Genomic DNA, 26,227 nt, shown 5'->3' on the forward strand with positions numbered 1-26,227 from the left:
TGTACGCTGGCTGGGGCTAAGCCGTGCTCCTGGGGGAGTTGCTGCCACGTGCCGTCTGGAATCTCCATCTACAGAGCGTGCAGCAGGGAAAGGCAAGCGTCAGCCACCCACAGCAGCCACAGCGGGCTGGCAGGGGCCTCCATCCCTCCTGCACATGGGAGACCGGCGTCTGGGAAGCCTGGAAACAGTGAAGCTTTAGTCTTTGAAGGTAAGACCTTTTTATCTCTTCAATTCCCACAGTAATCGCTAGGCTTTTCTCTGCACGTCACATAGCTTTGTGCCATGAGAGGCAACAGCAACAGTCGGAGTGATCAGGAAACCAAAACAAGATTTTGGTCTGAAATCATCCACTGAGCAGCAGCCTGGGATGCATAATGTCACCGGCTGGGGTGCAGCACCACCCGCCTTCTCCACCTACCCACAGAACATATGCCATTGCCGGATGGAAATGGCACAGACAAGGTTAAACGGCTTCTTCAGAGAGTCACCCCATGAGCTGAAGCCAAAGCATGTGCCAAGGTTTCCCAGCACAAAGGCCCTTATGTTCACCAATACCTTCTACTATTTAGGAGATTTTAGGAATAGCTACCTGAAAACCATGAAGTTCAGTCCTATCTCGCAACAACATTTTTATCAAATACTTCTGAAAAAGATAAAACATTTTGCTGAAAGATTTAACATTATAACATGTCCCCCAGAAGAAGTTTGTGCCTTACATCCTAACGCACTGAGGTTGGCTGGCAGACAGGAGGGCAGTAGCAGTTTTTGAGGTGCAGTAGCTAAGGCCATAGAAGTAAAATATCAGCCACCTTTTGTCTGTTGTTGCTTCCTCTCTCAGTACCACATCATACCATAGAGGGAAAGCAGCAAGAGCTGCCCTAGTGCAGAACAGATTCTTGAACAACCTGAAAAAAAAAAAAAAGTAGCTTTTAAAATTCAGCCTGGTCCCCTTATCTCTTACCTCAGAGGTGAAACGAAGCCAGAACCTCCTGCCTCCTGCAGAGCCAGCGGGGTACAACTATCATCTCTTCTGCAGTCCTGAAAATGCACAATTCCTGAATGCTGATTTTTATTTATTTATTTTTAATTTTTTTTGCCTGTCTCTGAGAGCAGTGAGTTCCACTGCTGAGAGATGCAGCAAAGTAAGCCAGCCCAAGCTCACTTCTCGTCCCAACATTTGGAATGGTTACGTTCACAAGACCATTAGGATCCTCTACCTCCCCCTTTTCCCAGAGTGCTGGGAAGCACACTGCCCAACACTATTCTCTTTCCAGCTCCTGCAATTCCCGGTTTAGTACATACAGTTCAAAAGTCTATCAAGAATTATTATTTATCTCCCTAAGAGTTACTGTACTTGGCATTTCTGTGTTTTCCCTGCTTTCTGCTAATACCTTTGTTGTTTCTTCTGTTGTATTCTATCGGAAGACAAAGCCTAAGTGAGGTGGAAACAAAAAACTGTACAAGTTTTCAGCACTCTGGGCTTGCACTCCCCTATCATTTGAGCAAACTCAGAGGCTGGCATTCACCAGCATGTGCAGGTAGGTTTACCAGCAGGCCCCTGGATAGAGGAGATGTCAGCAGGGTCCTAAATCAGATGCAAGAACTGCCCCAACTCAGTGAAGCTTTGTCAAACCTGGCTTATTTATCTTACCTGGTCTGCTTATCTTTCACTCGGACGCTAGAGGGACAGAAATACTTGGAATCCCAGAGGTAGCTACTTGCAGCTATTTGAGCTTTGATGCTCCAACGAGGCCAGCTTGCAGAGAATTCAGAGGTTTAGCTTGAAAAAAAGTGGTGAGAACAGCTGTGATGTGTCTATAATTGCGCAGATTCGTCGGCAGAGAGACTGTTGCAATCTTCAACTTTCCACTCAGCACACAGCCAGGTGCTGCTGCGGGTGCGTTAAGCATCTGTTAGGAGCCTTTTGCGATCTCTGTTGTTCAAGACGTTGACGATTCTTCTTCCTGCTAATACTAAGCCAAACGTATTTACACTGAGCAGTCCTGGTGGCTAGTGAATTCAGAAATGGGGGTGGAATCCCAGCAGTACATCCCTCCCTCCAACACCTCGGAGGGTGGGAGTCTCCACAGAGCCCAGGCAATTGCTTTCGAGGAGCGTTAATGGCTCCATTTGAGAAACGGTAGGTAAATCCTTCAATAGAAAACCAGCACACATTCATTTTGCAGCCAGAATTTTATTTTCTTTATATCCAGGCTTATCATTGACATCTGAAAATAAAATATTTCATTTACAAATAGACTAGTGCAAATTAAAGATAATTTTGGAGAAAAGATGACAGACCGCACATAACAAAAAAAAGATGTGTGTGTGTTAGGACGATCTTCCTGGAACAGCTGGAGGAGGTCGCCTAGGAAAAAGACAAAAAATAACCCAAAATTCAAGGGGAGGGGGAGATTTAAAACAGAAGGTCGAGATACAAGAGAATGACTCGTATACAAATTTATCTTAACAAAATGGGTTAAGAAAAAAAGGCACAGAACATGCACAGTGAGGAAAAGAGCAAGAAGGAGATTAGAATCAGCTGGCTATCAGCACAGCCTCTGCTTTCATCCTCACCATTTCCCACCTGACACACTGGCACCAGAGAGCTAGGACAACCCCATCACAAGTGTGAAGGTTGCCGCTCAGAGGCTCTCTCTTTTTCTTGCAGGAAATAATATCCTCCTAGAAGAGCTTTTGTCTAGCCAGCCTTAAAATCTACACCACTACCTGCTGCAAACGCTGCTCTTGGAATAGAGCTTTTTCAAATGAGACTCTGATGAAATCAGGAGCGAGCAAACAAGACGTGTCTATGAGCTGGACTGGGGTATCTGAAGGGAACCTTGCTGGGGAAGGCTAAAAGCTTGGGTGACAGCAGCGTAATGAATGTACTGCCAAAACCTGCAGGAGAGACCCTTGGCAGTGGATGGCTTGGTGCCCTGGCTGGAGAAGAGCGGCTGCTGACCCCATTATTCAGCACACAGCACTGGTGCACTGCTGGCCAGCACTCCTGGAAACAACTCTCAGAGGGACAGGTAACGTACTCCAGGCAGACGGACATGTGTGTGTCATGCTGCTGTTTCCTGAGGGAGACTGCGCAGACTGCCTCGGGGACATCCATTAAAGGCTATTAAAAAAAAATGTCCCCAAGTGTTACAGCAAACTTGCTGTGAACACAAATGGGGACGTTACTGCTTTGCTTGTTCCACCTTTTGTTCCCATTTTCCTCAAACCTAAGGACCAGCACAGTGCCTGCTGCTTGGTGGGAAATGCCCCCTGCTGCTGTGCTGTACTCATGCCGTGCAGACCAGCTCCTCCGAGCACCCATTCCAATTACTTGGCTCGTACCAATCTGAAGGAGGAACTGAGTAATCAAGGCATTCTGAGGCAGCTGCGTGTTCATACACAACTGCTTTAGGGGAAATCCCTTCCAAGCAGAACACGTACACAGGCACAGTTTTACTTCACTCCTGAGGACTCAGCCTGGCCCTGTGCTCAGCTCTCACGCTCCCCTCAAATATGCTTCTCCCAGCAATGAAAGCAATACCAGGTTCTGCTTGAAAAATATTCACTCAGCAAAACACCTCCAAAGCATCCAAGCCCCTAGCAGGGCAGAAGGCTGAATGCTTCCCGTAGGCTACTTCTCTCTCGTCTCCCCTTTTCCTGACACTTGGAGTGATCTGAACCGCAACACACCTCTCCGGTAAATCCTCGCTGCAGACCCAACCGAGGTGAAGAGCAGGCTGAGATTACGGTGCAAGACTGGAGCCCACTCATGCGCATCCAGAAAGTAATAATAAAAGCCCAGCAGGAGTTACAGTTTATTTCAGGTTCAGAAATGCAGCATAACATGTTTACAGCAGGTGTATGCGATGCTCAGTAATGACCATGGTTTCGGGAATCGACTCACTGTGCTCAAAGGTCAACACCAGGAACCATTTACAGACTACAAAACCAAAGGCAGATGTTTTGGCTCATGTGAAACAGGGCATTAACATACAGAGCAAAATTGGGAAAGAAATTAAGCGCTTGCTTCTTACAAAAAGAAGTCATTGTTTACACCATCCTGGAAAAGTAAAGAGACAGGAAGTAAAGCAAACGGCCGGCAAGACGGGACAAATCATATATCAAGCAAGAGTGGAGGACTGTCTGGACGGGAGGAGCCATCGGTATCAGCTCGCCTGCAGACAAAGCAAGAGGAAAGACAGGCAGAGTAATGTTCATTTACACAAGGGAGCTGTTCTGCTAGAGCCCAGGGAGGAGGTTCAATGCCACCGCGGGAGGACGTGTGCCACAAGCATCCCAAAAAGTCCATGTCTCTCCAGTGCCACATGTGCAAAATAGGTCTGCTTTCAATTCAGGAGGTTTGGACTATTTTAAGACAGAAAGACAGAACTAGCCAGTAATCTCCATAGGATGTACACACGTTGTTTAGTGTATTTGTCTGCGATACAGAGTATAATATTTTCTACGTTATGCTTTAATATGAAGTGTTGTAACCTCTAATGCGTCTCCTTTAATATAATAATCTATTTTTATGAGGCTTACTCAAAGTGCAACAAGATCAGCAATAAAATAAACACACGTTACCTATGTACATAAGCCTTTTCTTTGAACATACAATCATTTTAACGTAACACAAGATCCCCTGACATCAAAGGCCAAGAACTATTTACGGCACGAGCAAGCTCCTCAGCTGCTGGTCAGCTATGACAAGGAAAGGTGGAACATGTTCTCCAGGCAGAAACTCAGGCTTAGCCTACGTGCAATACTAGATAAACACCCTCCTTAAACCTAGCTGCCTACATCATGCGGCTCACGTAAGCTCAAAAAAACTGCTGTTGCTTAACGGGAGTCTCTACTGCTCCTTGGTAACCTTCTGAGCTTTGCCGGAGGGGATCAAACGAAGGGAGAGTAACCTGTGCTTCTCCGATCCAGGAGCTCAGGCTCAGCTCACCCTGGGGAAGGGTGTCTGCAGAGGGGACAGCGGCCAGTCTCAGCCAGCCAGTCCCCCCTAGCAGATCCCTTAAGGTACTGGTGAGCCTGTTCTGTCCTTCAGGTGTGGAGTGAGCTGATGACAAGTTGCTCCTCTGAGAACAAGGGATGGGAGAGAGATGGCTCACCAGAATCATCCATCCCAGGCACTGTACAGCATGAGGAAAGGGGTCAAGGCTAGGAGCAGAGTATTTATTCAGTTGGAAGTGGCAATTTCTTGTGAAGCACTTAGCATTTTTCCTAGAAACAATTCTATGTAGTTTATTCTAAAAAGCATATATGCAAGAAGAGGTAAAATCATCAAATTCTGGATCTGTGCTAAAGGTTAATTATTAGTCTACACATCTAAAAGCATTGCATTTTAGTAGCAGGTCCAGATTTAGGTGTGATGGAGATGCAGAGAAAGGGAGGGCCGTGCAGCTACCCACTGCGTCCCACAACCTCAAAACCGAGCGCAGAACCAGATGGTGCTCACACCAGGGCCACGGGTGCCTCACTGCTGCCTCCTCTTTCTCTCCTCAATCTACTCCTGGGAGCTTCATTTACAATTCAGGATTGCTGCTGAGAAATACAATTTCCTGTGGGGCAGAGTTAAGGATAGTGCTGACCTGTGCTAGCTACTTCCTTTATGCTTGACAGAAACAGTCATTAAATTCAGAAGTCTCAGGTACAGAGGATTTAAATACATGCTTTTAGGCCAAGAGCTTTATCATCTAATTAAGCTCCTACCTTACCAGCATTCCCAGGCAGTTACGCCGGTCTGAATCACCCCTTCTGGAGGCAACTCAGCAAAATGCTTAGGGTAAGGTGGGATAAACCCAGACTATAGGCTTGCAGCATCACTGAACAAATACCAACATCTGGGGGTAAAGTGACCTTCTGTGGCCAAGGTGGAAGAGGCGCTAAGCTTGACTTTCTGTCAGAAGGCAGCTGCCAGTCAGTAATAGAGCTCTGACAAACTATACACAGATTTGCTGGCTAGGCAACAAAACGGTCTACTATAGGTATTTATAAAAATACACCTGATAGATGGACCACGTGTAACAGCAGAGTACCATGCAGCAGAAAGCTGTAGACCAAGAAACATGATCAAAATATGTTTTGGGTAGTTTTTTTGGTAGTAAAACCCAGTAACATGCAGTTGGATTTACAGCCTTTTCACCCTTGAAAGCTGATTCTGTGCACCTGATTCTGAAGCTGTAGGCCTGTTCTCCAAACACATAGCAGCCATTTAAGGATTTTTCTGAGATCACCGAGGTGCCGGTGCTCTGACAAATTCCATTTCCCCCGTGCTTCAGATGTTGACCTCTAGACTCCCCATGTGTGTGTTGTAAGTACGAGGTTTACAGGAAATTAAAGTTAGGCTAACATACAAATCATGATGCTTTCCCAAACTTGTCTCTCTTATGCAAGCAGAAACATTATTTGCTTCAGCGGCGAACGCAACTTATTTAATCAGCAGCCTGGGAATATTTAACAGCAAAAATCCCCATTGGCTGTGGCTCTTTGATTGGATTCTTCCTAACCACGGAGCTACAGCACACTGGAGCCCTACATGCAGCCTCCATAAATGAATTTATTAGACTGATTATAGTGGGGGCCTTCGAAACCACCGACTGCTTTGCCTATGGATCTGTAACCATAATTGTAATAACAGCAATTAATATCTCCTGAAATTAATCTCTAGTTTAATTCTGTCAACTCAAGAAGTTTTAAACTACACGGGTAACGCTGACCCTAAGTGTTTAAAGTGAAGTAATGCAGAGGTAAGAGAACAGGTTTTTATAACACATTAATACAGAACGCGTAAAGCAACAGGTAGAGAGGACCTCTGAAGGTGAACGTCTGCTAAAATAATACACTGCCAGCATGCACAGCTGAGCACTTCTCAGTACCTGGTTGGATAAAGTGACTCCTAATCTGAAGCGTGCGGGATGTCAAGAGATGCAAAGGGAAAATCTTTTTGTTGGAGGACACACTGGAAATTTATCGACTGGTTTGAGCAAATATCTCAAAACCAAACTGGATCCTTGGAAAGCTCAGATGCAAATCTAGGCCATATCTCCAAATTGGCTCACGCAGTGGGCAGAGGAGTGGTAACCTATTTACAGCTGTGCATACGTGTATGCATGTATGTGTATACATATATGTACATATATCTACCTCCCCTCTGTTTCACAAAATGGCCAGACAATGCTCAGTTCCCTGGATCCTGCCATGCAATATATATACACACACTACACGCACTCACCTATGCACAAACCTTCCTATGAGTTCAGTGGGAGGACTAAGGTGAGTAAGCACTACCGGAGGACAAACTGAGCCAGCACACACCAGTCTGTCACGTACTGGCTCTTCAAACCACCCTTCTCCCATCCTTGCTGCTAGTGAGACAGCTCCACACCTTGCAGGCTGGGGCACTGCAGCCCGGTCCTTACTAATCACCCAACCTCTAAGTATCAGTCATCCATGAGGAAGAAAATAAAACACATTGTCCCATACACACCCTTCCAGTTTAACAACATTCCTTATAAACTAGGCTTCAGAGAAGAAGAAATTATGGGAGAAGCAGCCTTCCAGCAAGTTTCTTGCAAAAGAGGCATGGAGGTGTGGGGCCTTCAGAAGAGCTTGATAAGAAACCGCATTGGTTTTCTTTGCTCAGTTCAGCCATCAAAAAAGAAGGTGAGCACAACCGTAAAATGCCAAATGACAGAAAACCTGGAAGGTAGAAATAAAAAGCAAGGTTCCTCGCAGAAAAGAGAAAAGAAGATGCAGCTCAAATCAACACGTGCACAAACACATACAAACTCACGCCTTCCTTTGAGCGTACAGGATTGTGAGCATGGCTGCCTGAGCAAACACGTGTGTCAGTAAGTTAGCTAACATCAGCTATTGTGAAAGGAAAAGTCAAGACAGCACAGACCTTCCCAAAACATTTAAGACCTCATAAACAAAGCAGAATGGACAGAGTATATCAGTAAAATTGGTTACTTGCCTATAGATGTCCATACATGCGACTATACATTGGTTATTGCAACAGTTATCAAGCAATTTGCTTCCACATATTTGGTTAACAAGGAATGGCATGCCAGAAACTTCGTTTAGTCTAACAGGGATGAATCTAACGGACGAATTACAGTGGGCCGAGTAGGTGAAGGGGGTGGTCTTCGACTGGAGAGAAAGAGAAAAGAAACAATAAGCACAAACACTGAGAACGAGCCCTGCACCATTTGCTGTCGCTACGTGAACATGCACATGCACCTAAATACAACAATCTCATTTCCACATGCACTGAAGCACGACAGTTCTAAGCACGCCCGAAAAGGAGGACAGTAAAGAGTGCCACACTCATACCTCAGTTCTCTCATGTATTCGACAGTCCACAGTCTGCTTAACCTCTGAACAGTTACCCTCTTATGCCAGGGGAAGCACCAGGGGATGATCATTATTCCTGTTTTCTGATCCTGCCGATCCTCACAGCCAGGCTGCTCTCTTACCTAGCTATTCAGCACCATCCAGCAGCATCCTGTTGCTATTTGTTCTGTTCCTTCTCTTTCACAGCATTTTTCCTCCCCATTTTCTTTAAGTGGAAGTACAACTGCTCTCTCTATTCCTCAATCCAGCCTCGATCATCACAATATAAAGCTGAGCTCATGGTCCGAACAAGGTGGGGAGTCAAGGGCTCTTCGCTTCTAATCCAGCTTTGGCAGACTTCATTAACGACCTGGACAAACCAGAGCCTTCCCTTCCTCTGTCCTCTACCTGTGAAATTAGGAACTGTCCCCGTCTCTGAAGAAGATTACAAAGAAAATGTCTCATTTGGTTAAAACTAAATAGAAGATGAAAAGAATGCAACGATGTGTTAATCTCCTTTGAACTGGAACATAATATATGAGACAAATTTACACTTGACCAAAAAAAAATTGTTTGGCTTGAATTGCATCTTGTATGACAATATTCTCTTTTGGTGAAGAAATGAGAATTTTAATCCCTAACATGCAACAAACAGAAAATATGCCAACTGAAGCGTTCAAGTAAATCAACAAGCTAAAAAAAAATAGGCAAAATATAATTTCTTCATGGTGTATTTTTCTTACAGAAAAAATGTTACTGTGTTAACTATTGTTTCTTGTGTTGCTCCAGTGTAGGTCTTCTGGACCCATTTCCAAAATTTGTAGTTTCATAAAGAACCACTTCTAAGGCTTTGCATTTCTGCTGGGTTGCATTAAATTATTCCTTTGTTGAAATGCCTCACATTGCATTGTTTAGCGCTTACTGAAAACATCATATCATGTGTATACAATTTACAAACAAGGGAAAATGCATACAGCTGTCTTCATATCAAATTTAAAAGATACAGGCCCAAGCACGCATTTTAATATGAGGTTGAATGCAGCACAATAAATTCAAATAATGTGATTTAGTCAAATTGGTATTTAGCATGGCTGGATCAGAAACTGGAGAGCGCAGGGGGAGGATATCCTGGATTTAATCACTCCAACCAAACCTGAACCGAAATCAGGTCTGAGCCCTGTTCCCTCCTTGAACCAAAGCTGCCATTACACCCTGACTGCTATTTTGAATTTTCATTCAAGCCAGAACCGAGCAGAAAACTACCCCAGCCAGCTCCGGGCTCCTGCTGCAGACTGCCACGTGAAGGAGCAGCCGTGGCTCCCGAGGGGCCCCTCTGCCACAGGCGCTGCGAGGGTCTGCTGTGCAGTGCCCTGCGCGCAGCTCTGCCAGCAACGAGCCCCTCGGTTCACACCACAAAGACCTCCTGGTGGAAATGCACATAAGTTTCTGGGCCCCTCTGCATCTATATGTTTGTGTGCGCCTCTCCCCGGGTACGGGCACGGATGCCCGTGAGGCACGGGCAGATCCCTTAGCTCCAGTCCCTCTCCTCTGCCCCCTGATGGGGCTACCTTGCTCCCAGGGCAGTGCTGCTGCTCAGGGTTTTGTGCCAGCCCCTTAAACCTACGCACCATGGCTGGGGGAACAGGATCTGCATCTCAGAAGTTAGAGGCACCCTCCTGAGGAGTGCTAGATGTTTCAGAAAAGGGGAGGCTTGAGAAACCTGCAAAAGCACCATTCACCTCCAGTCCTACAGCCGATGGTCTCCTGGGCAGTCTCGGGGTCACACAGCACGATGGGCCATGCTCCTTGGTCCCTGGGCAGAGCCCAGCACAGAGAGTCAGCTCAGGAAGAGATCTTGGCTTCGTTTGCCACCGGCACACAGTAACAAAGGCACGAGCTGAAGCTCATCAAGTCAAAAAGTGAGGGAAAGGACAAGCCCAGAAATTGCCTGTCTCTGGATTTCCCTGCCAGGGTGACAAGTCAATACATGACCATTTTATACTGCGAGCAGGATTCAGACCCTTTCTTCCCCCCTCTACCAGGAACCTCAGGGTCAGGAGGAGTGCTGAAGGATCACATTGGAGCGCTGGCTGGATGTGCCGGCCGGGATGGAGCTCTGCAGGGACCAGGCACCCAAACTGCCACCTCGGGATAACACAGCAGGCACCTCCGAAAAGCACAGGTCCGTGGAAACCTGGCGTGACTTCAGCGTGACCGCTTTCTGAGCATGGAGTTGAGCAAAGGTTACATAAATGCACGCTGCCAGCCCCTCCAAATGGCAGCTGTGCAGCGGAGGCAGGCAGGAGGAGCAGCAGAGGGAGCTGCAGCCTGCGTGTGGACGCGCAGCTGGGGCAGCCGCAGCAAAACAACCTCCCCCAGGTCCGGGCTGAGCTGCCATGGCAGTGAGGAAATATATGACTAAGCCCAATTAAATGTTTAGTCTGGGGCCAAAAGATGATACCCGGAGAGACAGCACGGAGAGCGTTTTCTCTGCGATATCGGAGTGATTCCATCAGTTGCACCGAGCTGCTCCCAGCCTGCAAACGGCTGCTCCAGATTCATAGAAAGCTCCTTCTTATAAAAATGGCACTGCTGCAGCAATTCCAGTTATTGTCTCAAACGTTTTCATTGTGTTTTCAAGTTTTGGGGGCGAGTCCCACTGCCTGGCCCCTTTAACAGTCTGCTGATTTTTTTTTTTTTTTAAAAAGGAAACTCTGTTTGTAAAAGTTAGTGCTAAAGGGGCAGGGGATCATAGGTCCCCAGGGTTGAGTAAACGAGTCTGCAGAAAGAATCAGTCCTTCTAACTAGTGCACATTAAGCAGACATAAAGAATTTACCAATGAAAATTGTGGACTAAGTATGTATTTAATAACTCCCTCATGTTGCTGCAGAGACTCCTCCTTTGAAGAGCTCAGTGGGGTTTTGAACAGAGGATAACTCTTGCCCCCATGCCCAAACTTTTTTAAAAGGAAAAGTTTTACATTTATTTTTAACGTAAGCAGCACACACCATTTTTCCAGTTTTAAAAGAACTCCTAAAAACTTTAGCTAAGCAAACGCGGAGCAAAAGAAACTAAATAAAGCAAGTCTAGACTTAAAATTCGATCAGAAACATATGGGAGCTCTTCAAGCGTTTGCCTTTTGAGAAGTGCTATCACTCCCCACACAGAGTCCACAAAATATGCTTTCAGTAAAGCATGGCTGTAATTACCATGGGAGGCCCCGCTCTAAGAAGATGGCTTCTCTCCTCGGAGCACGGCTAGCATACTTCTAAATAAAAGGCTTTCCTTTCCACTTACATTTTACATTCTTGTTTGCTTGTGACCACCAGAGAACACTCGCGGAAGGCATGCACATAACTGGATTTTATGATACATTCCTATAGATCTGAGGGTGTAAACAAAAGTCCGTTATTCTCTCCCTTTTCCATGATCTTGGTTTCCCTATAACACAGGCCCCTCGCAGTACCCTGCTACGTGATGTTCGTCGTCTTTGCAGAATCTAACAAGAAAAGAGTTTTTAAAAATCTTTAAAATAGTTTTAAAAAAATCTCCAAACGGCTTTAAGTCGGACTGCAGGCAAATTTTAAAGTAGGTGACGCTAAAACTCTGGATGTGAGGCATATCAGAAGAGGATAAAAGAGTGGCTTACTTCAGGTGAGGAATAAATATCAATTCTTACTTGGGTGATTATTTAGAGAGACTAGGTAGCCTGATTCCCAGGCTTGTCCTTGAAATAGTTATAGTGCCCCTAACTCATTTGATTTTTATATGATTTTCCCTGTTTTACTAAGATTCTGAAATACCCACACAACTTAGGAACTGCTTTTCCCAGTTCTTCTACCAACCTATCTATCTTTACATGTCACCTCTTGACCTTCACCAGCTTCTGGATTTGCAGAAAATCCAAACCAAAAACAAAACTACTGGAGCCATGAGGGGTGAAGAACAGAGGCAAGACATGGTTTGCAGACCTGATTAGCCCATGTACAGTCTACACATGCTTAAAACTCTTCCTGACCTACAGCAAATGCAGAGTGGCTGCAGTGGAGACTCCAGGACATCAGCTCTGGAGAAGAGATCTTGAGCAAGAGTGGGAAAACCATCAGGAGGAAAGGCACTTGATACTAGTGACAGGTCATGAGAAAATAGGAAAAGCAGAAAAAGGAGAACATTAGGAGCAGTACAGCAGGAATCACAGACAAGAATTGGGAGGAGGAGATGATTAGGGGAGAAATGAGAAACAGCCCTCAGTAGTGATGAACGGAAGAAGTGGTAGGGGAATACCTGTCTGAGATGGTCCCTTGCCTCAACGTAATGGTCCAAGAGAGCGAAAGTTTCTCTCATTTGTTTCTGTACTGAAAACTGTCATTTTGTCAAACGTGAAATGTTTCCAGTAAGCATGCCCAGAGGATTGCTGTTGGAAAGCAAGTCAGGAATGGGAGCACTGAGATGCACAGCACACTGGTACAGTGTGAATGCTAGTGCTGAAGTGGCCCTCCAGCTCCACATGTATGCATCAAGCTCCACAAAGGCATAGAGCATGGTGTGACTATTCTGCCAGGTACTTGCACAGCTCAGCCTATTTCAAATGACCCAGCTGAACAATACTGTCAGTGGAAGAATTTTTGTGTTTCGTGTAAGCAAGTTAAAGTTGTTAGATTAAGTAGTTTTATCTGATGCATATATCTTCTCAGTAAAAGAAAAAAAAAAAAGCAAATGGGAAGAATGTGTCCTTCCACTAGCCACCACTATGCTGCAGCAGTATAAACCTCCATTAACTCAATGCTAACAGTGTTCCAAAGCATTAAGATTACTGTGGTACCACAGTACATGACTTAACAGGGTTATTCCTTCCAGAGGGAAACAATTCCAAAATATGATGCTCCGCTAAATTTATTTCTTTGCAAATCAAGCTGGATTTTCGGTATGATGATCATAAATTATCGTATAATCACAGACACAAATACGTTTGTATGTTTAAGCAGGTGTTGTATTTTGGAATTAGTCATTTTAGGGAATTAATGTGTCATATGGAAAAAACAGCTTGAATTAAAAAATTAATTCAACAGAGCAACCAAAAAAGACTATTCTTAAACTGTGTGTTCTTGTTTGCCCTTCAGCAGGGAACATGTCAACTAAGCAAGTACTAGTGGAGTTAGTCCACTAGTGGACTGTCCCAAGCCTTCAGAAGCCCAAGGTCGAGACCGTCAAGAAGATCCAACTCCATGTGGAAGAAGAGAAAGTTAAGAGTGACAAGTGATACCTTCAGAATACTGCTCTTCCATCCTCCTTCCCTAGCAGATGATGACAACAGAAGGATCACAAAATCAGGAGGAGGAACATCTAGTCTTTCAACGGTAGTTCAAGTTTTGTGTACTGGTCTGTGTTGAGCTGTACCATTCAATGTCCATGCAAATTGCGTATCCCATCTTCAAAGACCACTTCTATTTCTGCTCACTCTGTCCTTCCTTTCTACTCACCTTTAACTTTCCTCTCCCATTTTGTCTCTCTCTTCTTAAGTTAGGGCAAGAAAGGGAACAAACATCCTGGCTATTACCTCCAACTGGACTTGCATTTCTTCTTGTCCATGACGACGACTAACATGATCATACATGTCACCGTGGTTAACGTAGCCATTGAGTGCCCTTCTTTTCACTAACAGAACAGCTTGCAGGGACAGGAGAATTTCAAAGAGAACCATTCAAAATGCCTGCAGGTTCAGGAAGTTCAAATCATCATTGCTTTCTCTTTAAACATACTGTCGTACATTTTTTTCTTCCAGCATAAGGAAGGCTAGAAATGCACTGCTATTCAGCCCACTCTTTCAAACAAGGCCAAAAATTTCCTCTTGAACACACTTGCTCTGATCCTATATAACCTTCACAGCAACTGTTGTTAAACTACCCTTTTATGAGATTGAATAAATAACCAGGGACAAAACATCTTTGGGTTCCTGTCTGTATTCCTGGCAAACAACATTTGCTATTGTTTGACTCTACTTTCCTTTTTCAAGTTGCGAGATGCTAAAAATAAAAACCACTTCCTTTTTCTAATAGTATCTCAAGAGAGAAAAGGCTAAGAAAGCAAAAACAAAAAAAAAAACAAACAAGCAAAAAGCTTTTGCTGAAAGCACCTAAGTGAATAAATTACTCATTCATCCAGTTCACCAGCTGACACTCCCAAAGCAGGATTCAGCTGTGTTTGGGGACTGCGCTCACAATATCATCTTTATCCCAGCATCACTTCTTACAACTCTCTTCAGGTTCCTTCTTTCTTTGTCTTCCTCTCTCTTGCATAATTTTTAATTACCCTTCCCCATCACATGGGACTGGTCTACACTAAGAGAAATGAAGAGCCATTTCTCAGCCTGATCCACTTTACTGGATTGTGAGGTAACTCGAACAGTCCCAAAGGAAACAGATCTTTCCCAATTCACCTCGTTCTAAAAACAATTTTTGTTGAATAAGTTTTAAAACATGCAGAAGCACTTAGCTGAGGAACAATACGAAATACAGTCAAAACTACCTGAGTTACAATAAATAGATCAAGCCTAAAACCCACGTAGAACAAGTGACTCTTCAAAATGTATGCAACTGTCATACTGTATTGCTAACCACAGCCCATCAGAACAATTCCTCCACCAAAATGCAAAGAGGAGAGGCCTGCCTCTGGCTGCTGAAGGGAGATGCTGGTGGGAGACAGACACAGTGGCAGCCGATGCCATACCTGGGCTGCAATGTCTGACATCCCATGAACTTCATTTGATCTGATCTTCAGGACAGTTGTCTGGAGGAGGGGCATATGAAGGAAGGCAGTGAGCAAAATCTTTTTGCTAGTCGAGAAGAAAGCCATCCTTTTAGGGGTGAGCGATCACTGAGGCTCCTGGAGCAGACAGAGGAGCTGTTTCTCTCTTATGGTATTACAGTACAGGCAGATGAAGAATCAGTTCTGTGCAAATCTGTTCCAAATTTCTCACAAGATCAGTATTGCAGGATTATGATGAAACCACAACAAGAGTTGTTATACTGTGATATTTTACACATTTGCAAAAGCTGCTGTGACCTGCTTTCTGGCCAATCTCTCCAGTATGTATCCTCATTCACAATGCTACTTCTTTCATTGCTTCTATTTGGACTGAAGCAGCCAGATGACCCCAGGTAAGATGACAAGTGTTCCTCAGCTGTTTTTCCCCATGGTAGTGGTGTGTCTACCCTAAGGAGTGCAGCTAGTGTTTCTAGTGGTTGTCACAGCCACTGACACCAGGCTCTGTTAGGAAAGATTGCCAGATATTGCATTTTATGGTTTGAAAACTGGATGAAAAGCTTTAAAAGAAGACAAATACAAGGAGCAGGAGACAGGTTTACAAAGGCGCTAGGAAGGGATAAGCTGGAAAGAAACCAACATGAGACAGTGAGAAGGAAAGGAGGGAATATGTGGGGAAGGCAGACAAATGCTCTAGGCAGGAAACCAAGTGAGGGGAAAAGGTGAAGGAGGAAGCAACCAGGATGGTTGAGAAAGGGACAAGAAGAGATGTGCAGAAAAAGGGGAAAACAAAATAGTGATAAAGGAGCCAGTGGGGACAAGGGGAAAAACAGAACTCCTTTCTAATAGATATCAGAAAATATAATCTCCTGCTTGAAGCAGCTAGCAGCATAAGAAGCCTATTACTGGGTGCGCATTTCAACAACAACTCTAAGTTAGACCAGTAACAAATTACACAGGGATGTCTTCCCCTAGGGCAGAAATCACTGAAAGAATAACTGATATTCTCAAAAGTCTTGTGATTTTGGGGTCCTTGGATAAGCAGGGCTGAAACATGCTGACCACAGAAGAGCCATATTCCCTTTGGTGATGGGCTCTGGCCTTGCATTACCCGTGCAGCTGTATATTCTTGTGACCACAGACATGAAATGCAGAAGTCAAGTAATTATTCTTCGGCTGCCATTTTCCCCTTAAATCCAGCAGGACTTGGAAATCTCTCCAGATAACACTTCTGTCTCTTTGCTTGCAAAAAACATTCCTAATTAATGATTAGCCTTTTTGAATCACCTTCACTGAAGATCCATTCAGAGAGGACAAATGGATACTGCTGTTGGACAGAGTTATACTCCTATCCTCAGGTGTTCAGACTAAGATCATCTAACTCAGCAAAAGGAGGCTTTAAGGTGGGCACTTATTCATCCCACCGTAAGATTCTATGACTCTAAAAGTTTGAAGAAATGGCTATTTGATTATTATTTATATTCCATTAAAAAAAAAAAAACTAGTAGCAAGACTTTAAGACTGCAAGGTCAAACTCTCCGAAGGAGATTCCCAGAATAACAAAGGAAAATCCTTCTGGCCTTATATGCCAATATATTATGACAGACTTGAATCAGAGGATCTCACACAATTTTTGCAAGGTATCCCCTCATTGTTCAACACACAGGGTTAGGCATTCCATTAAATCTTTCCAAAGAACTCTAATCTATAAAATCTATTGCAGAAAACTTACTTCATGGTTGGTATTTGGCAACCAAAGAGCTGACTATAGAGCCTACAAAGCAGGAAATGTCAGGCAGCGATGCTTTCTGCAATACATCTGACTTTGGGATTTTCTAACTGTAATTACTATCAAGTATGAGCACTTTTTTACACTGGGCTGGCAGAAATACTAATTTATGTTGTAAGCCATCGTTATGTAACAAACATAATAGGTCATATAATTAGCCTCAGTGACATAATAAAATGTAGCTGCACAGTAGCCATCACCCCTCCCGTGCTGACTGGCTGTGGGTAGACCTGAATTGTAGGAAGACAGACAAAAGAGAGGTATAGAGAGCACGGGACCACTGGTGAACAGCATGACAACATGAATTCTCTTTCTGCTGCTTGCCTCCCATATAAAGATCATCCTGAGCCCCAGGGACTGTGCACCAGCAGCCCTGAGCACAAGACGCATGTGCTCAAAAGCTCTATGTTCCTGCCTGCTTGAGTGGATGCTGTAGCCCTTCGAGACCCTTCGGTAGCCAGGTCCCAGGGCTCCCCACCGAGCAGGGTCACGCATTTTTTAATGGCAGAGTTCAGTGTTTCACTGGGGAGGCCTTCACAAAGCCGCAGGAGCAGGAAAGGGGAGCACCCTCCCACCCCCACTACCACCAGGGGCTCTGCTGCCAGGAGAAACATTTCCAATTCAATTGTTCTTGTGGCAAAGCTGAGATTCCCGTTCAGGACATTTAAAAGTCATAAATCGAAGCATCCACATAGAACTAAAATTGATCAAGATCAGGCTCCCCAAGCAGGCAGGCAAACACACATCACGGTAAGCTGAGGTGGCTCTAGTGCCTGCCTCAAGCCGCCTTACCAAAGAGAGCGCACAGCTGCATTTTCTTTCAAAATACTACTACAGCCTTTTAAGAGAGAGAGGGAATAATCTAAATTCTGGCAGCGGGGAATATTTCACAAATCATATATGCTTTGGCATCAAGCCCTTAACAAAGCCAGGGGCCTTTACTCACAGGCTTTGCTGGGAGAGATCCACCCACCTCAAGTGGGATTAATTAAAAGAGGCATGTATCATGCAAATAGTTTCTGTTTCCTTACAGAAATATTCAGAGCACATAACCCAAACCAGCTTTAGAATCACAGCGAAGCAAGGAAGAAAATTATTTCCTGCTCCCCTAACCCTTTTCCTTTCCCTGTACAGTGAGGGAGGAACAGTGAGAAAAGGCAGAGAGCTCGCAGTTTCTGCACAACTCCTCTGATTGACTCCTTCTGTACAACTCCCCAACCAAAGCTGGGGGGAAAAAAAGATTATTTTAAAGGCAGGGGCTGTATCTCACTATATCACTATAAGGTGGCAGATTCCCCAAACAAAACGTGTGTTCAGCCACTCCTTGGAACAGGATGGTCTAAATCTTACCCCTGAAAATGATTTTTTTATCTTAAAGCAGAACATGAGAAAATAGAAAGTTTCTACTTATTCAGCATGTCAGGATTTTCAGTTTCATATGACAGTGACGGGGGCTGCAAAAAAAGAGCTCCTCTGGAAAGCTAGATGAACTTTAAAAACACAACTTTCTTTTCAGGAAGCTTAGCTACTCCCTAGACAGGACAGATCCTGACACTTCAAGGAATCGTCGCAGAAAGTGGTGGCACAGCACTCAGAGCACGGAGCCTCAGTTCAAAAATAAGTCACAGAGAAGCTCAAGTTTCCACAAGAACTCTTCCTTAAAACTATTTTTTTTTCCTTTTAATATCTCAGACCCATTTTCTGAGTCAATTTCCTATGATCCTGCGAAGGCTGTTATTAAAACCAGACCAAGCGGAGAAGAAATTCCAGGGCTCCAAAGAACTTTTAATAGGCGCAGGAGCCTGCCACACTGTCCCCCTCAGGTGATTTCCCCCGCAGCCCCTTCCCTGGGATTTCCTCTCTCTGAGTTTAGTCAGCGGGAGAAACCTGAAGTTTCAGCAAAACACCAAACCCCTCCCGCATTCTTAAGCATCTAAGATTTTTATGTCTGAGGCTTTTGTAGCTCTAAAAAATGACAACTAGAATCCAGTCCAGAAGATGCGTATTGCAGATATTTTTTCCACAAAAATGTCAGGCAGTTGTACATTAAATTGTATCTCCAGCTTCAGCATTTTCAAAGCACTGACCTTCTTTATCAGCCACTGCTTCGCATGCCACCAGTGGCAGGCATGAATTGAGCCGTTCACAGGCTGCTTACCCGAGTGTCTTTTGTGAGCTAGGACATTCCTTCCCGGTCTCCATCCCACCTATCACTTTAGCATCAAAAAGATTATCATCAGACATGCTCTTGGCAAGCCACCTCAGGAAAGCAATGCTCATGCAAAATCACAGCCAGGCAGGACAAAGGAGACGTGCTCATTTACAAGGCAAGGTGCGACACGCCGGGGAGCTGTGGTTCTTTCCAGTAGTACAACTGACCAAACGCTCGACCTCATTTCTGTAGCTGGGACATGGTTTGTCCATTGGTGGCACAGTGGAAGCCCTGGTGCCAGTGCCCTTCAAGCTCTTCCAGTGGGGGACCCTAACCTGGACTTCTTCCTTTTAGTACCCCCAAAGGCAATTCTGTGTTTCTTCCTACTGCAAGCTATGGGGTACTCACTATGATGAAAGAAATTGTTTCATGATTGGGCACTGATGCAATGCCCTTTTCATAGGAGATATATATAAAAACTTCATTCATTTGATATGCCTCATTTACTTATTCTTTAAATTGTAAACATGATGATGATATACATGTGTGCAGCAGAAGAGCTGCTTCAGAACTGGCATTCACCCTCAAACTGGGATATGCATCTTCATATTATACAATATATAAATTATTATGTTAGAAACACTGAGTCTCAAATTTAAGTTGTGACTGACAGCTACAGATCTCACCTATTTAAAATAAAGCATTTAGGAGTTTTTCTCCAAAGATGGCTTAGTTTTATTTTCAATTGCTATTTCTAAAATTGAAATTGTGCCTATTTTCTTTCTGTTTCTGTTTACCTGGCTTGTTTTTTCTCCAAACTGTGACTAATTCTAATCTAAGAGTTAATTTATTAAAAACGGAGAGAGGCCTTTGTTCCAGCATCACCTAATCGGCCCACGCATCTCACAATTTAGGAAGTTAACGAAGCCCATGGAATCGGAGCCTTTCATATATATGAATTATTAAGCATACTACGTCATAATGAAAATAAATATTAAGGACATTTTATTCATATAACTCACATTAAAAAACTAGTTAATGCCACGCAGTGTTATAAAATATGCAAAGCTACTTTCAGAAGTACTGACAAATGCAAAGACCTCAGAAGGTGATCGTGAAAATGCTGTTCCTTAACCAATCATTTTGTGCTTATGACCTACATCCTACGACCTACACCGTTAGACAGCTATGGACCATTTTCAACTGGCTGTAAATTATTTGGCTTACGGCATAAAAATCCTACTCCTATCAGTTTGCTCCACCGATTCTACAAGGACTTGCTCTTGTTCTCTCCCCGAAGAGCTATTACATGCTCTAGTGAGCACTGAAAATGGCAAAAGTGAGTTATTTTTTGTACCAATGCCCATGTTCTGGTAGAGGGCTAGAGAACTTCTTGTCTCTGTGAACATCTCATGTGGATACAACACAACCAGAACAGGGGTTCTCAATGTAATATAAGCCAGTTTCTTTGAACTGACTGGAAAAAAGTTCCTATCTTTTCAACAAGTCATATTCACATTAAAAATTGCTTCCTTGGAACGCCTTTGACTCTCTGCAGGGAATATACAACTTTGCTTTGTTACAGGACTTACTCAACAACTGTGCTTGCCTTCGCTACGTTGTGCACAATCTGTCTGTTATGCTAGAGGAAGAGAACCAAGCCCACCACTAGAAAGCTGAGAAATCTTACCTTGGGACACTGGGAGGAGCCCGCGTTGGCCGAGAGGGAACCTGGGGAGGTCCTCCATGGGCTTCGCCACCACTTGGAAATGGTGGCAATGGTCCTGGGCGGAATGGGACTGGGGGAGCCCCCGACTGAGGGCCTGGAGATGGGATTGCAGGAGCTGGTCCTCGGCCAGATAAAGGTCTGGTTGGGGGATTATTTAACGTAGGCCTCCTCTGAGTTGAGGGACTTGGAGGAGGTGATCTAGCGAAATATCAGATATTTAAGACATTCAGTAAGGTGGTGTTTTTGTTTGTTTTAAAAAACAGAAGTGAAAACCTTATTTATTTTTTTTAATGTCACCAAATACTTCTTTCCTTTGCATTTCTTTTGCTGACAGTGCCAGAGCATCACATATACTTAGATCTAACATATAGCATTCCCATAGACAGCATGCCTTAAGACAGTCAAAAATAAACAAACAAAGAGGTAAATCTAATTGATTTAATTATCAGAATTCTAACAAAGTTCTGTTAACTGGATTAGCTAGGCCATGGAGCCTGAAGCACTGAAGTGTTACAGCAGCTTGCAAGAAGAGGCCTTGCGGATACACAGTTAGGGTTAATTTGCAAAGATAGGTGCGGATTGGTGGAATAAGGAAAAGCATTATACTCCTACAGAAATCAAAACACTATTTGGTGACAGGAATGGCTGCTATCTGAAGCATCAGACAAGCTGTAAATCCCGTGGACAGTCTTTTGACAGGCAAGCACCTTGTCTGATGCTCACATACATATACACAGAAGATGTACATGTGGGAAAAGGTTTTTAAAAAATCAGCACATAAATGGGGCCATATAGCATACAACTTCACATCTGCTCTGGGACTCAGCATCTGGATTTATGGATTTGGCTTCCTGATAGTATAATATGGTTGAACACAAAGCTCCTGACGTTTTAGGAAGGATGCAGCTCACTGAAACCTGAACTAGAAGCAGCCTTTTCTCCAAGCCAGTCTTGAACAGAACACAAGATACTGGGGAAGAAGGCTGGTTGCTTTACTAGGAAGAGCTCATGGTTATTTAAGGTCTATCTTGCTCCAGGAATTCTTGGCAACATACAAGAAAATAAACGTATGTGCATGTTCTTCATCTCTGAAGTACATAAAGCAACACGAAACAACATCTAGAGGGGGAATGGGCTAAAGTTGCGCCAGGGGAGGTTTAGGTTCGATATTACAAAGAACTTCTTTACAGAAAGGGTTGTTAGGCATTGGAATGGGCTGCCCAGGGAAGTGGTTGAGTCACCATCCCTGGAGGTCTTTAAAAGATCTTTAGATTTAGAGCTTAGTGATATGGTTTAGTGGAGGACTTGTTAGTGTTAGGTCAGAGGTTGGACTAGGTGATCTTGGAGGTCTCTTCCAGCCTAGATGATTCTGTGATTCTGTGATAATAGCAAGATTTTCTGATTTCCCTCACAAATGTCATTGAAGACCTGGAGGAATGCCCAAAGAGACGGGTAAAGAGGGAGCTGCTGATGCTATCAATGTTTGCCCATCCTAAATTTCATTGCAAAGCAGATATGAAGATCCTTACCTGCGGGCCTGCTGGAGCCAAGAATCATCTACAGGAGGTGGTGCAGGGGTTGACACAGTGCTAGTGCTGATATCACCAATGATTGCTAGGGCTTCCTTTAGAGCTTGGTACATACGAAGCATTTCATCTCGCCTCTGCGCCTGTTCAGCTGACTCTTCCATTAGAGTGTTTTGGTCCTCAGAAGAATACAAGTGAGCCAGGAGCTCTGCGTTGATAAATTCTTTTACCTATTTCATCAGACAAAATAAACAAACAAACAAATCAAAATACAGTACTGAACAAGTACAGTGGGAGATCCATAGAACCAGGAGAGAGACCTACCTAAATTCCATTTGTTTCTCCTGCTACCTTGTCTACATCAGTTCTATCCGTCATGCAGCTTTTGTTAGGTCAGATCAGGGACTAAAAATGCTGAACTCAGGTTAAGCTGATGGTACAGCAGCCTGAAGGTGAGCTCTGACCCAAAGAAAGGCTGGCACACACACCTGGGCAGAGCAGCTGCCTGCATGTAGATTGTTTTAAAGCAGATATAAAGCCGCATTCTGAGACTGCTATTCACATCTGAGAATAAGATGGTTTTGTGCAGTCCCTCTACAATGAATCGTGGCTTTTTTTTTTCTGTCTTTGAAACATTAGACATGGTTGGAGTTAACACTGGTCCACGTCTCTAAGGTGACACCTATGTTTACAGTTCGTTTTCAAGGCTTCCCAGTGGCTCCCAGGAGTCAGCTAGCATTTTGGTCCAACACTAAAATGGCTGACCCAGAGGTAAATGGCAGCCATTAGCATACCACCAGATAAAAAAATTCCCTTGGGAATGGGAATTTTCAGGCTTTATAGCATCTTTGTCAATTATTTGCTTAGCAAAAATTCACCCTGCTGTAGATGGTGTCTTTCATCTCCAACAACTTTGTCAGATTCTAAATATCCCATCCAAACACATTCAAACTGAAGGGAGAAGGCTCCAAGTAATCTAATTTACTATATTGTTTTCCTGCTATGCCTGCCCTGGTTATGGAAACCTGGGCCACATTAAGAGAGATAAAAAGCTAGAGGTACTCTGATCAAATAAGATGCTGGTAAATAGACCAACTGCTGACCTACTAAATCCTTGCATTCAAACCTTTCATTGCTGTTCTGATCTATTTCTCATCTGGCTTTTTGCTCTATAAAGCTTTTTTGAGCTGGAGATGCTAACAATAATACATTCCCGAGATTCTGATTACATAAACCTGAGCTCCACTTGCACACGGGTTTGTGCTAGTTGATCTAAATCCTGACAATGAGACTACAGCAGTGTTTGCATTCACACGAGGTCAGTAAGAGCAGTCAAGCTGCACAGGTGTGGGACCCTTTCTTGTCACCTAATGATGAAAAGAAGCCAGGACAGACTTTACAGGGAAACACACCATACTGACTGAGCTTGGCTGTCATTTCCCATTCACGTATGACAGGAGATGCACAAACTCTTAGCAAAGCCTGCAAAAATTTTCCATGAGTCTCATGCTGTTTTTCAGTAGATGGTACTGATCAAGAGCCAGAGTACACTACTTTCCTCGTGATTGCCAAAGACTCCACATTAAAAACAGATATCAGAGTTAGACAGCATCACATTCTACTCGATGAAATGAGCATTTTAATGGCATCACTTCAAAAAAAAAGAAGTCCTAAAATTAGATTAAGGCCAGAGCTGATTGTAAAAGCATTGTTAAACCACAAATATCTGTTTGAAAAAAAAAATAAAATCATCCCGTGACAATTATCATGAGAGATCCCTGCCTGCCACTAGCACAAACTCAAACTCCCTGAATCCTTCTGGAAGGGAAGATTGCTGCGTTAAGGACAGTTCTGGAATCAAATCTCCTTTCTTCTGCAAGTGGATGCACTTTACAAGATAAAGACCTTCCACAATGGCCACTTTCTCCGGCTTGGGAAAGAAAGAGAAAGTGACACTTCTTCATGCCTTTGCTCAAAAAAAAATTTTTTTTTAAATCACAGCAAGGGTTTAAAATGTTTTCTTTCGCAGACCTGCAGTCAAAGCTGAACCACAGCCAGCATCCAAAACACCAATACCGCAAAGCCTGCCCTGTCACTCTGTCCAAATGGGGTGAGATGGGCTCGCAAGGAACCTTCATTTATCAGTGGGCAGACTACAACAGACATCAAAGTCTCAGATGGAAAAACAATTTGTTCCTTAACCTTAAGGTTGGTAGTAACAAATACTTGATCATTTTTCTACTCAGCTGCGATTAATATCAGCACTGCTTGTGGAGCATACATTGTCTACTCCAAGACCACCCCTCTTGAATAATCTGTGATACCTAGGCACCATGAAATAATGCTGAAAATTCTGAAATGTGTGTTTTGTTTGTGCGTGTTTGAATTTCTAATGGTAACTCAATGCAGTTCTGTGTGGTAAATGCATTTTCTTTTAAGGTAATCAACATCCACCCTAAGGGAAGAATAAGGGATGCATTTGGAATACAACGGTCTAGTTTTAGGTCTCAAAACATGCTGAGGGACACATCTAATTATTTTCTGTACACTGAGTTTGAACCTGATACTTCCCCCTGAATTATAAGTGCTCATTTACAGGCCCACAAAGTGGAAAGGAAGTTCTAGGAGGACTTGGGAGGTTACAATTGTCATGGAAACAAATTCCTTGGGATCAATTTGTTCCCAGAGTTTTGGAGGCAACATGATGGAGCAGCAGAAAGTACAGAATATGATCAGTAAGGGGGAGGGAGGATATTTTCACTTAACTCCTGGTGGATAGCTTGGACTTTTGAAGACTCCAAGGAACACACGCACTACTTAACAGGACCCACCTTCCCTCACGGCTCCACTGCTTTTCAGGTCTTCGCACAACCTTTTGGCTTGGCTCAACAGTCTTGATTCAAGCATTTATTTCTTTTTTTATTAGCTCTGATTTTTTAAATCTCAGATTTTGTGTTTAATGTGGTATTTACTGCCTATGCTGCACAGAAACTGGTGCAATAACGTTTTTAGTTCTTCACAGTCTTCTTAAAAGTTTTGACCCTTTGCCACAAATTGAAATTCTAGAATTGAGGTGTAGGGCTTAGCTCATTAGCAAGCCCAAACACAGCTATAGACTGTGAGGTCAATTGAAAGGCAGATGATGTGGTAAGGATGCTGTTTCTGTGTGCCACTCTCAACCAGCATGGCAGACTTGACCAGTGTAACAGCTGATGAGATTGAAAGAACAAAATCTTACAGTATTCTCCTCCTGAGTAAAGCAGCACTTCAGAGACCCTTAAGCTATTCCATATGAGGAGATGAGTGGCAGAAAATTTAATGTAAACTTTCAAAAGTATCTGCTCACTGAACTCTACAGTTTATGAAATGAGAGATGAAAAACAGCCCTTTCTAAAGGTACCAAAGTTGTGCTAAGTCGAAGCAGCAAGTTGCTAGCTGTGATCTGGAAAGAGCAGAGGGAAAGCAGAGGGAACTTGCTCACCTTACAAATTTGAGGCCATGGCTGTTTTCAGGGTGTGTCTGTGTATGTGAGACAAACAGGCAGCTCCATCATTCCCATACTCTTCTGCACAAACTCACCCAGGACTAGAGCGAAATTTGGGGTCTGCCTTTCCTAAACCTAAAGAAGTTAACGGAGTCTCTGTTGTCCTCCTCCAAATATTCTGCTCATATTGTATGTCCCTGGAAATCCCATTGAAATTTCCTGTCCAAACACCTAAGTGCAACACAAATTCTACAGGGCTAATGAAATCCATCAGACTAAAGCTAGAGGTGGCTCCAAGTCAAACATAAATGGTCCTTTCTAACCAGATTTGTGTTACAACACATTGTATTTGTAACAACTGATCGGCTGGATGACCTGAGAGACCACAGAAAAGGCACTATACATAACTAACAGGATCTCTGTGCTCCGCTATTA

At 43.7% G+C, this 26,227-nt stretch overlaps 1 protein-coding gene across 11 annotated transcripts in view; it reads right to left on the bottom strand.

The window, feature by feature from the left end:
- Positions 1 to 2,190: 2,190 nt before the first annotated feature.
- DNM3 (dynamin 3) overlaps positions 2,191 to 26,227 on the bottom strand; it is a 178,452-nt gene continuing 154,415 nt past the window's right edge. For 8 of the 11 annotated variants that reach the window (XM_040565133.1, XM_040565132.1, XM_040565130.1 and 5 more), the window contains 3 exons: positions 22,312 to 22,538; positions 20,744 to 20,980; positions 2,191 to 8,166 (listed from right to left, as the gene is read on the bottom strand). In XM_040565133.1, coding sequence (XP_040421067.1) covers positions 8,097 to 8,166; positions 20,744 to 20,980; positions 22,312 to 22,538 — 534 coding nt within the window. In that variant the 3' untranslated portion in view covers positions 2,191 to 8,096. Of the gene's footprint in view, positions 8,167 to 12,349; positions 12,358 to 20,743; positions 20,981 to 22,311; positions 22,539 to 26,227 lie in introns of all 11 variants that reach the window. The other 3 variants (XM_040565134.1, XM_040565125.1, XM_040565131.1) reach the window with 3 other exon arrangements.

Source organism: Cygnus olor, chromosome 8 (genome assembly GCF_009769625.2).
Source record: "Cygnus olor isolate bCygOlo1 chromosome 8, bCygOlo1.pri.v2, whole genome shotgun sequence".
Lineage (NCBI taxonomy): Eukaryota > Metazoa > Chordata > Aves > Anseriformes > Anatidae > Cygnus > Cygnus olor.